The sequence below is a fragment of the Phaenicophaeus curvirostris genome, chromosome 1 (assembly GCF_032191515.1).
Source record: "Phaenicophaeus curvirostris isolate KB17595 chromosome 1, BPBGC_Pcur_1.0, whole genome shotgun sequence".
Classification (NCBI taxonomy): Eukaryota; Metazoa; Chordata; class Aves; order Cuculiformes; family Cuculidae; genus Phaenicophaeus; species Phaenicophaeus curvirostris.
The window spans coordinates 117912044-117923083 of record NC_091392.1 but is presented as its reverse complement, the minus strand read 5'-3'; the positions used below and the strand labels follow the sequence as shown (position 1 = coordinate 117923083).

Genomic DNA, 11040 nt, shown 5'->3' with positions numbered 1-11040 from the left:
GAGGATTATCTAAACTCCCACACTGAAAAAATAAAGAAATATGTTTGTATACACACATATATAAGAAACTGCTAGCTTCCAGAAACAGTGTGTTTCTTTCCAGGGGTATTTCTTGGGCTGATAAAAGTTTCTTGTCATGAACCGTGGTTTTAGGTCACTTTGGCTATAACAGATTATTTAAAAAGAAAAAAAAACAAACCAAAAAACCACAAAAACAAACAAAATAAGGCAAAATGAAAACCTAAAAAAACACCACCACCATCAAAAAAAAACACTGTGTACTTTTATGACTTTATACTACAGTCTTCCTCATTTTTTAGAGGTAACTATATCACAGGAAGGCTTCAGAGCTTAATGAAAGTATATTTGATATTATACTTTCAGGGGGATAAATAAGTCACTGTGTTGAAAAAATTAGTATTAACAAGACTGCAGGACAAAGGCATTCATGATGATGGAATTGGATTTTCTACTCCAAAATAAACAGGAAGCATTATTTGTTTGGTTCTCTCTATGCATCCAAACTGTCACCATAGCATTGTCACACAGAAAACAACAGCTGGAACATTGTGCTGGGGTTAAGGGCCCATTGCTCACACAGTGCCAGCCCCCTGCCTTCCTACTCACCCCAAACAGGGTTCTAGCACAGCCACAAACTGAAGGGAAAAAACAAAAAGTGCACCTCCATCCTTAACTCTCATTTCTGCTTTTCAAAGAAAAAAGCACCACCATCAAATTTGTGAACACCACAACAACCTGCAGAGAAACATTTTGTAAAATGGGTTTTGTGTGTAAGCATCAATGAGGGAAAAATGGAGCAGACAGAAACATAACTGAGAGGTAACAACTGCACCCTGCACCCCTTAGGTTAACCTCATCATATAACTAGAGAACCAATGCAAGCAGGAGGGGCATTTATTGCTATTCAGTTCTTAAACGCTTTCTGAAGATGAAAAATGGCAAGATCCACAAGCCAGATATTGCATGCCTCCTTGTGGAAGCTTGAAGAATACACATTCTTTAATTTCTAATAGTGTTTAACAAAATATATTAACCATGAACTTCCATCCAGGCTGAAACTAACAAACCCCTCTGCACCTCCAAATAGCCCTATGGAAGTAAAGGAAAAACCCAGCCTGGCAGACAAACGTCTCTATCAATCTCTAAACGCACATGGAATTTCCCTCCAAATTTACACTGGCTGAAAACCAAGACGAAAATCTTCCAGCAAAGTTAAAAGGTCTTCTATTTATAAAAAAAAAAAAATAATATGTGTAGCAAAGGTTTGTACTCAGCACTATACTGTGAAATTAGAGCAAATTAAAACAATGAAAGGCAATTCATGACTCTCCCTTATTTCTGAATGATGGAAAAAAAGAAGGGTTAAAAGATACTTTAAAATGTGATTATTTCTGAAAATAAAATTTTGTCTTTGGTTTGCTAGGGGCATATCTGTTTGTCCCATCCCCGCTAAATGCCCAAGCTTCCAGCACTGACCACACTGTCTGGGTAACTCGCTTTCTGCAACTACCTTGAAAAATGTTTCAGGCACTGAGAAGGGGCTGGTTCCTTAGTTACTCCCATTACAACTCACAGTTCTAGCCCTCAAACAGTCACTGATATTGAGACTATCATTTTAGAGTATTGCTGTAATTTAGCAGATGAGAGGTTGTGCCAAATTAGTTGAGCTTTTCACTTCCTATACTTGATTCTAAGCATGTGCTACTGTGACAATTCAACCTGAAAGCCACCAGCTCAGGGATCCACTGCATCTGCTTAGAGAGATACATAGTAAATTATTAGTAGTCTTCATTATTTGGGTCTCTGGATTCAAGAAAGGATGTCAAAGGACTGTAAAAGGAGGCAGCATCTGGATGATCTGCCCACCAACCTGCAACAGCTGGTCACTGCATGATGCTAGCAATTTCTTCAAGAAACCGTCTTTTCCCTCAGGACACTGGAATCTAAAATTCAGAACCTAAGAAAGCTTTAAGCCACCATGGCTGCACTTGCTGGGAATTGCAGATATGAGACACTCAAAATACCCATACGCAACCTGCTGTGGTGAGGGGAGCTAATGGAGAGACAAGAGTTGAGCTCAATTTAGATCAGTCTCAGAGCAGAGTAAGGTACCATAAACACAGGCAGCAGCTGTTCTCCTTCTGTTCTGGGGATTTCAATACCATCTCTGTTTTGTGATACTTTCTTATGTTACCAAATTTCTTTTGTACATCCTGCAGATGTACAAAAGATACATCTTTTTACAAGTCACTACATCTTATATGAATAATGACCTCCCATGGTCTGCTAGATCTCTGTGTACAGAATTTGTATTAAAAACATCCACTTGTGTACAAGCAGAGCTTATAGAGGAAAGGCTTTATTTGCACTGAATTACATAGCATCGATATTTTAAATTCTCTTTCTTATCAACCTGATACTGAAAATTGCCTAAATTTGATGCACAAACAAAAAAGTTACCAAATATCTCCAAAATCTACTTTATGAACCATGCCTGCTAGGATGATGACTTGATTTGTGGGTATTTCTCTGTAACCATGCTGGAATTTACAATCTGCGCAAGAGATCTCCATAAAATCCTCCAACAGCAACATCGTTGAAGTACGTATTCAGATCTTCTAAATCCTAACATGATTTTTAGTGACAAAAATATAAATCACATTGTAAGAGGCTCCAGAAGCAAAAACACTTCCTCCATGAGCAGTGACCGAGCAAGATGAGCGCACACACCACTCATATTCAAAATGCATTCCACTTCTTTACTCCCCTCAGTAAAATAAAAGTAATTCCATACTCCTAGCAAGCTTCAGCCACAAACAGTATTCCAACTGAACCTAAGGCTTGTAGATTCCATTTATGAAACACACAATTCTCCCTTAAAAATACAGGTTCCCTTCAGCATGTTTGTCATGTAAAAGGAACTTGAATAGAAGGTAAGGGGTGTCATTTTGTTTGTTGGAAGGAGACTCTGCTGGATTCTACAGGGAAAAAAATGTCTCAGACATGAAGAAAACTGAAGAGGAGAAAAACTGTTAGAATGTATCAACCAGTTAACATAAACAGCTATCAAACAAAAGTGAAGGGACAAGGTTGAGACAAAGGCAGAAATTGATTTATTTATATATAATTATTCCAGACATTTGGTATTTCTTTGGAGGAACCTTTATTACTCTAAAGCAGGGAAAGCAAGGATAATTTGAGATTCTTTTTTCCGTCCACTGCTAGCCAGGCAACTACTTCAACACAGATATTACACTTAAAAATTGTGCGTCACGTCAGCAGATATTTTCTCCTTCATTTCAAGACCTTTTTAGCTATAATAGGACAACAGATGAACTTTTCAAAGCGCTAATGTTTTGACAGTTAAGATGTATCCTGCTGCTGACTGATGGATGACAATGATGCTGACAATGGCTCCTTCACGAAAACTAGATCTTTTTCAACGGAAAACCAAAACATTACTTTTTAATTAATACCAAGCTAAAATTAAAATATGGAAGATGTCTACTCCCTTGACAGCTGATCCTGCATTTTAGTTCAGAGATAGAGGCCTGAGCACATAAACCCTGAACCACTCATGAATTCCTCTCCACTCCCATTCTTAATCCACTACATAACACTGCCACCGCATCTTCTATATCCCTACAACACATCTGCCCTTAGCTTCTGAAAGGGCCCTTATTCTCTTTTTGACCCCCCAGAAATTATTTGACACTGGTGCAGTGGAAGGACTGCTTTCAGAATATGTCCACACAGCTATCTCCAGCTGAAAAAGCTCAAGAAAATGCTCTGTGTCTCAGGCCAGACTATACTCCATAAGCCCTTCTGCAGGCCCCTCTCCCCAAAAGGGCATGGAAAACCCCACAGCTGGGAATCAATCAGCTTCGGATCAGCATTCACTGGAGCGTGAATAGGACAAGCAGGTGAAAATGTTTCCATCAGTCCATATTATATTTGATACTACATCCTAAATTTAAACATTCCTGATTTTTTTTCTTATTTGCCAGTTAATTTTAGCACATTCTTTACCATGGCCCCAATGCCATCGAAGATATGATGCAATTCGGTTTCACACATAAATGCTGGGGTAGTCACCACTTTGTTTTTTGTATCCACATGAGCTTCGTAAAAGAGTTAAGGAAAACACAGCTTATGTCTCACTTGCAGATGCTGTCTGCAAAATAAACTGCCATAGACAAAACCTCACAACTTCACTATCCTACAAAAAAGCACTTTCCAAACAGATTATACCGTCCAGCTGCAAAGACAGCTGCAACCTGTAATCCAAGATATCAGAAGCTGGTTTTGCCAAAATACAAACATTGGAAGAGTAATCTGTGGGAACACTCAGAAACACAAGAAATCCTACGAAATTTACTGACTGTGAATAAAATGTCTCTGACTACAGTCTGATTGCAGCATTAGCTTTCAGGAAAAGAAAAAAAATCTCAAAGAGAACTGACCAGTTGTAACTCATGCCAGTTTTATGTGCAAATTCACTTGGCATTTACTGTGTTCCTGGGTGACAAAGGGAGTTCTACGGCAACATCTGAGGATGACTTTTAACTCCACAGCTCTGTACAGAAGACAATGTTTCTAATCATGCCCTGTATTACATGTCATCTGCTATACACAGTATATTCCCACTAAACCGTAAGTGGAAAAGCATAGATCGTGCATGTATTCATTACTGTAATGACACATTACTAAACTGTCTCACAACATGAGAATTAACAGGAAAGGATATAGTTACTTCTTTCACACAATGCTTTCCTCCCAGTTCTTTAATGGCTCCTGCAGTCCCAGCATAAGGCCACTTGCCACCCTCCTCTTCTTCATGGCCCACAGTTACTTCAGCACCAGAAAGAACCTTCGCTGCCAACACTGGTGAAATGCAGCAAAGACTGCAAGAAAAGTAATTATAAGAGTGATTCAAAAACAGCACTTTTTCAAAACTTGGTCATAATTGAAAAAATTCACATGGACATGGTCTTACAAATTTGAAAGATATCACAAGGCAACTTCCACTCAGCATTTCCTTAGCTGCTTCTTTGACAAACACCTACACACACATGCATCTTGAAAAACACATTTCAAAAAACAAACTACAACTGAAACAAAATGGAAGATGTTTTGTCTGGTTCCAACAATTACAGCTGCACATTTCAACAAAACAGACATAGTCTCCATGTTCACGCTATCAAACAAATATCCCTCCAACAAACATACGTACCCAATAGGTTTTCCTGCTTTGTGAAAGTCTTTCAAGACACGCTCAACTTCTTTGTTCACTTTGCAATCTTTCCCATCAACAGCAAAGGTAGATCTGCCACAACAAGAAACTTGATGCATATCTCAGTATAAACCTACAAAGAGAGATGCCTGTCTGCACTGAGACTGGCTCTCAAAAGTCATCACAAACCTAACAGCTTCTAAAAGGTGGCTGAAAAAGCACATAGTTGGCCATCAATGCTTTAAAAACTACTCACTTCTAAGGTTTTGGTATGTCATAAAGTTCTTGGTATAAACATCTAGAAATAAGAATTATAAAATCAGCTTACTAGGATTAATGAGAAGTGGAACAACAATGTTTTCAAAGGAGAAAATAAGAAGGTGAAATAACAGGTTTCTAAAAGCCAACAAAATACCAGGTCAACAACAGGATAATCAGTGATCCACTTGGTTAACACTTACCCCCACCTTTTTTTGAGCTAGATGTTGCTTAATCATTACTAATGCAAGAGGGGACTTTTTGGTAGGCAGACACAATGAAACAACACTCATAACAGTAATAACACTAGGGACACCTGAAACTATTAAAGTTTTACCTTCATTTCTCTCAGTCAGGACTAAAAAAAAAAATCACCACACCGGTGAAAGGGAGAAAAGGTCTTCTTGCGCAGTATCTAAACTCCAGAATTCTCACCAACGTTGTTCAGCAAATTTAAAATGAAACAACGCCAATAAGAATCACCACTCGAAACCATCATCAACAGCACAACTTAACTCCAACAGTTTGAACAGCATTTTCCTTATTAAGCAGAGGTTACACATGTAGTAAGTAAGGCCATTTAACGTCTCCTGATTTTATTGTGTGCATCATAGCTGATAATGAATAGTTGATGATGAATATTTAGTTGAAGAGTCTAATGCTTAGTTGGCACTCACAAGTTTTTAGCAGCTCCAAATCCACCAGGGAATATCACAGCATCATGGTCTGCTGTAGTAAGCTTAGCCAGACTTGCAATTTTACCACGAGCAATCCTTGCGGATTCCACTAAAACATTCCTTGAAGAAATAAACCAAAGAGATGAATTAAGCATGTGCACACGGTACAGCATAAAGTTTTGGCAGAGGAAGAGGAGGGGGAGGAAGGGAGAAAGCAAGAAGAACAGTGGCACTGAAGTTACTGATGCAAAATACCACTACTGGGAAACACGCACATTAAGAGATTGTATATAATCAAGACCAGAAAACTCGTTTAATCTTTTCTCTCCGATAAAAATACCAGCTAGCATAAAGCTGCTAAGCCAGTCAGCAAAGTGCTACAACTGCAGTTACAGGCTGCTATGTTTGAAGAATACCCAAGACTGAGACTCAGCAGTCATACAAATGCATTAGACACAGACTTTACCTTGACTCAGCTTCAGCTGGTTGCCCTTTACTGTGGTCAATGACATGCATCTGAGGAACATCTGGAGCATACATCTGAACCTCAGCTCCCCCACGACTAAGATGTACCAGTATGCTATAAAACACAAGATAAAACATGCTGAAAAACTTGTAAGAGAGGCTTTACCCGACCCCTAAGTCTTGCTACAAATATTGCATCACCTGATTTTCAAAGAAGTGGAGAAACACATATCCCACCAAAGCAGCAAAATCCCTTTAACACCAAAGTGCAAAGCAGAGCAGAAAATCAATTTGGAGGCAGGGTCAGGTAAGTTAGAGACAAGTTTCTTTGTTCAGCGTTCTTATACACACAACCAGAACAATAAAAACTTCCTTTCTCATTCCAAGTCCCCAGGTACTATGGAAGAGTCCTGCGACTAACATAGCAATGAGTATATTTAATCTAGGTCTCAATGAAACATCTCTTAGCAATCAACTCTAAGAGTCAGTAATTCAGCTGTGTACTAACAAATCTAGTGGTGGATTTAGGCCCTGGAACAGGTATTCAAAGTGATTATGAAATGAAGTCTTTACTTAACTCTCTTGCGATTGACTCTGGAACTCTGATTTTCTGTTTCTGAAGGAAAGAGTCTCTCTCAAACTCACTGCTCTGGCATCACGTGCATCGTGCTGCACCTCTGGATCATTGCTGAGTACTGCAAGAACGCAGCCTGAGCTCCCACTTACACTGTGAGAAGCTGTGAAGCTTCATCATACATCTTTCAGGGTAATTTTGATGGCCAGAGAGACCAAAACTGAATTCAACAGAACGTCGGTTTCTTTGAGCCAACAGTTTCATAACACAACTTACGCTGAGGCCTCATGGATTTCTGTGCCATCATAGACACCACAACCAGAGAGGACCTGCAGTAAGAAAATCAAGACTATTTCAGGTGATAAAAAACTTCCAACAGGATCTTTCATATACAGTGTAGGAGATTTTTTTAAAAAAAAGACAAAACAATCCACAAAGAACAACAAACTTCCCTCCACCCCCAAAACAAAACAAACTTAGCCACAAGGTCTTTACTAAGGCACTTAACATCATGCTATTTAGCACCGATGTTGACAGACTGCAGAACTGGCATGTGCTATTTATAGCTATCCCTCACAGACAGGTCTCAGAAATACCTAATATTTCTTTCTTGGCTACCGCATTTATTCCTCAGTTAATAAACTGACACAATATCCTAGGTATGTTTTTACTGTGCATAAAATGAGTGTCATTCTGACTGTCATACACCTGTTGATGAAACATCCATAACTGTGTGAAATAACTTCTCATCCAAGTGCACATCAAACAGAAGGTGGACAAAAGTGCACTTCAAGGAGGCACTTAAGACAAACTATTTTACCTGCTGCTGTATTTTGTCTGAGGATCCACATCACAGATCAATAGCTAAATCACTTTTCATCCAACTATGCTATATTAATCATCATTTTCCCTATTACTACAGTAATATTACTTTGTTTATATACACTGGAGAATAAAAAGCACAAAGCAATCAGTTATCCTTGTGTGGGTGGAGAGAGTCTTTCACAGAGTAGAAGGAGACAAGAACATTTTTAAAAACCCCAGGGAAAAAAGCAATTGTAAGGATAAAACAAAACCCCAAAAAATCCAAATTATTACCAGTTCCTGAAAGTTTACATATGAATTCTTATGGGGTTTTTTGTTTGGTTGCTTGTTTTGAAAGAAAAAAAATCCAGTTAAAGAAGAGAGTTCACCTCCAGTTTTTATCTAATATTTTAGGAGCCTGAAGGTTTTTAGTTGTTGGCACATGAACAGAAACTCACAACTGAAACTGTCTTGGTTAGAAACATTGGACTCGAAGGGGCTTTCAGACCACAACACCCAGTCCACTACTCTCAGGCAAAACATGCCACCATCACTCCACCAAATGAGTAAAATTCACAAATGTTCTTCTGTCCATGTTAATCACAATTTTACTGCTCCAGTATTTAGGAGCCACCTTCTCACCAACTTTTCTCTTTCATTCAATTCAGAATGAATAAACAAGCAGCTGTGCTAAAGTTATCTCCTGTAAGTAACACTTCTAAAATGCTTTTGAAACTCATTTAAACAAAAGTGCTAAAAAACTATCCTCTTCTGTTATTTCCATATCTATTTGGTGACAAATCTGTCTCCAATCACAGTCAGGAATTTATGTCACCAATATCAACAGTAACATTTGCTTTCCACTATTTAAAAAGCTGCAGTTTGCCAAAATTACATAATTCCTGGTAAGTTATGTCTTAGACATTTGGACTTGCATTCTACCCATTCCTGAGCCAACTCCACCCCAAAAAGATTTCTTCATGCAGGTTTTGCTGCCTCATTTCTTCACATGTTTTGCTGTGAAGACTATGCAAAGCTGGGGTTCCAGAAACTGTCCACTAAGGTCCAAAACTGTGTACCCACTTGTGAATCACAGAATACTTTGGGTTGGAAGGGACCTTTAAAGGCCATCTCGTCCAACTCCCCTGTGGGAGCAGGGGCATCCTTAACTAGATCAGGTTGCTCAGAGCCCCACTCAACCTGACCTTGAATGTTTCCAGGGATGGGGCATCCACTGCCACCCTGGACAACCTGTTCTACTGTTTCACCACCCTTACTGTAAAATTTTCTTCCTTACATCCAGTCTAAATCTCCCTTAGCTTAAAACCATTAGCTGTCCTGTCACAACAGGCCTTGCTAAAGACTCTGTTCCCAGCTTTCCTGTAGACCCCCTTTAAGTACGGGAAGGTTGCTATAAGGTCTTCCCAGAGCCTTCTCTTTTCCAGGTTGAACAACACCAACCCTCTTGGCCTGCCTTCCTAGGTTTGGTGCTCCAGCCCTTGGATCATTTTTGCAGCCCTCCTCTGGATTCACCCTAACAGCCGTGTGTCCTTTCTGGGCTGAGGACTCCAGAACTGAATGCAGGACTCCCCGGGGGGGGTGGTTCTCACCAGAGGAGAGCAGAGCTGCAGAATCACCTCCCTCAACCTGGTCACACACCTTTTGATGCAGCCCAGTGTATGGCTGCACTTCTAGGCTGCGAGTGCACGCTGTTGGCTCACATCCAGCCTTTCACCCATCAGTAGCCCCCAATTCCTTTTCCACAGGGCAGCTCTCAACCACATCAACCTGTATTGAAACCCAGGATTACCCTGACCCAACCTTGCACTTGACCTTGTTGAATGTTATCCACAGTCTAAATTTTCCTTTGGCAAACTGCAGCTCCTCCATCTGCTCCCTTTCTTTTGTGCTTTTAGCATGCTCTACCTCCTTCCTACAGCAAAGCATAACTTAAATATTTCCCTCAGCACTCCTAGTACCCTCCTTCTCCCCGCTGGTTACACTGTATTTCAAGTTCAGCTCTTTCTAACTCAACTCCAGGCCGGTAACAGCTACAGGAGAAGCCAATTTCTACCTATTTCCCGCTCCTGGTCTGGCTTCCTCTAAGGTAACCCAATTCTAAACAGCTTCATTTTCTCAATTCCAACTTCTCCCAAGGCCTCCCGGCTGCTGCAGACACAGGGCGAGCTTCACCCCCTCGGGCTGGGGCCACACCGAACCCTCCCAGCACTGATACCAGAAGCAGTTACTGCTGCAAAAAGCAGAATATTTTTGATTTAGGCTAAAGCGGAGTTAAGTTCCAGCTCAGTAACTGCGGGTTTGTTTTGAAAGGCAGACAGGACATCGCTCTGAGAGCGCGTTTTCTCTCAGCGTATCGAGCCGCGGCTCGTTCTCCGGAGCCGATACCGCCCTGCGGAGCGGAGGTGTCTCCGCAGCCTCTCCCAGCTCCGAGGCCGGGCCAGGCGGAGCCGGCTCCGAAGCCCCAAGGCTCCCCGAGTTCTCGGTGTCCCCCGCCCCACAGCGCGACGGCGGCCCCACCACCCTCTTCTCCCCCTCCCCCCCCGCCCCTCACCACGGCCACGCGCGCGGGGCGGGGCCGCCGCGCGGAGCAGTGCAGGGCGGCCGAGCGGGCGGGCGCGGCCCGGCGCAGCGCGAGCCGCAGGGCCAGCATGGCGGCGGGAGAGCGGCGGGGCGGGACGGGGGGAGCAGCGCCCCCTGCCGGGGAGTGTGGGTCTGCCGGGGGGCAGGGAGGCTGCAAAGGGATCTGAACAGGCTGGACCGCTGGGCAGAGTCCAATGGGATGAGGTTTAACAAGGCCAAATGCCGGGTCCTGCACTTGGGGCACAACAACCCTGTGCAGTGCTACAGACTAGGAGAAGTCTGTCTAGAAAGCTGCCTGGAGGAGAGGGACCTGGGGGTGCTGGTTGACAGCGACTGAACATGAGCCAGCAGTGTGCCCAGGTGGCCAAGAAGGCCAATGGCATCTTGGCTTGTATCAGAAACAGTGT

General features: G+C 41.8%; 1 protein-coding gene across 1 annotated transcript; it reads right to left on the bottom strand.

Annotated features, from left to right (window-relative positions):
* Positions 1-3111: 3111 nt before the first annotated feature.
* GATD3 (glutamine amidotransferase class 1 domain containing 3) lies at positions 3112-10706 on the bottom strand. The gene is made up of 7 exons (XM_069872713.1): positions 10605-10706; positions 7505-7557; positions 6656-6769; positions 6190-6309; positions 5255-5347; positions 4769-4925; positions 3112-4146 (listed from the first exon to the last, which is right to left on the bottom strand). The coding sequence occupies exons 1-7, from the start codon at positions 10701-10703 to the stop codon at positions 4018-4020; spliced, it is 765 nt and encodes a 254-aa protein (XP_069728814.1). The 5' UTR covers positions 10704-10706; the 3' UTR covers positions 3112-4017.
* Positions 10707-11040: the final 334 nt, after the last annotated feature.

Bases quoted from the DNA above. Each gene is read 5' to 3' on its own strand.
- GATD3 (XM_069872713.1), bottom strand. From the start codon at position 10,703: ATGCTGGCCCTGCGGCTCGCGCTGCGCCGGGCCGCGCCCGCCCGCTCG. The intron at 6,310-6,655 runs GTAAAGTCTGTG...TATTTCTTCAAG, and splicing joins CCAGCTGAAGCTGAGTCAAG to GAATGTTTTAGTGGAATCCG. The intron at 5,348-6,189 runs GTGAGTGCCAAC...TTGTTGTGGCAG, and splicing joins TTTGGAGCTGCTAAAAACTT to ATCTACCTTTGCTGTTGATG.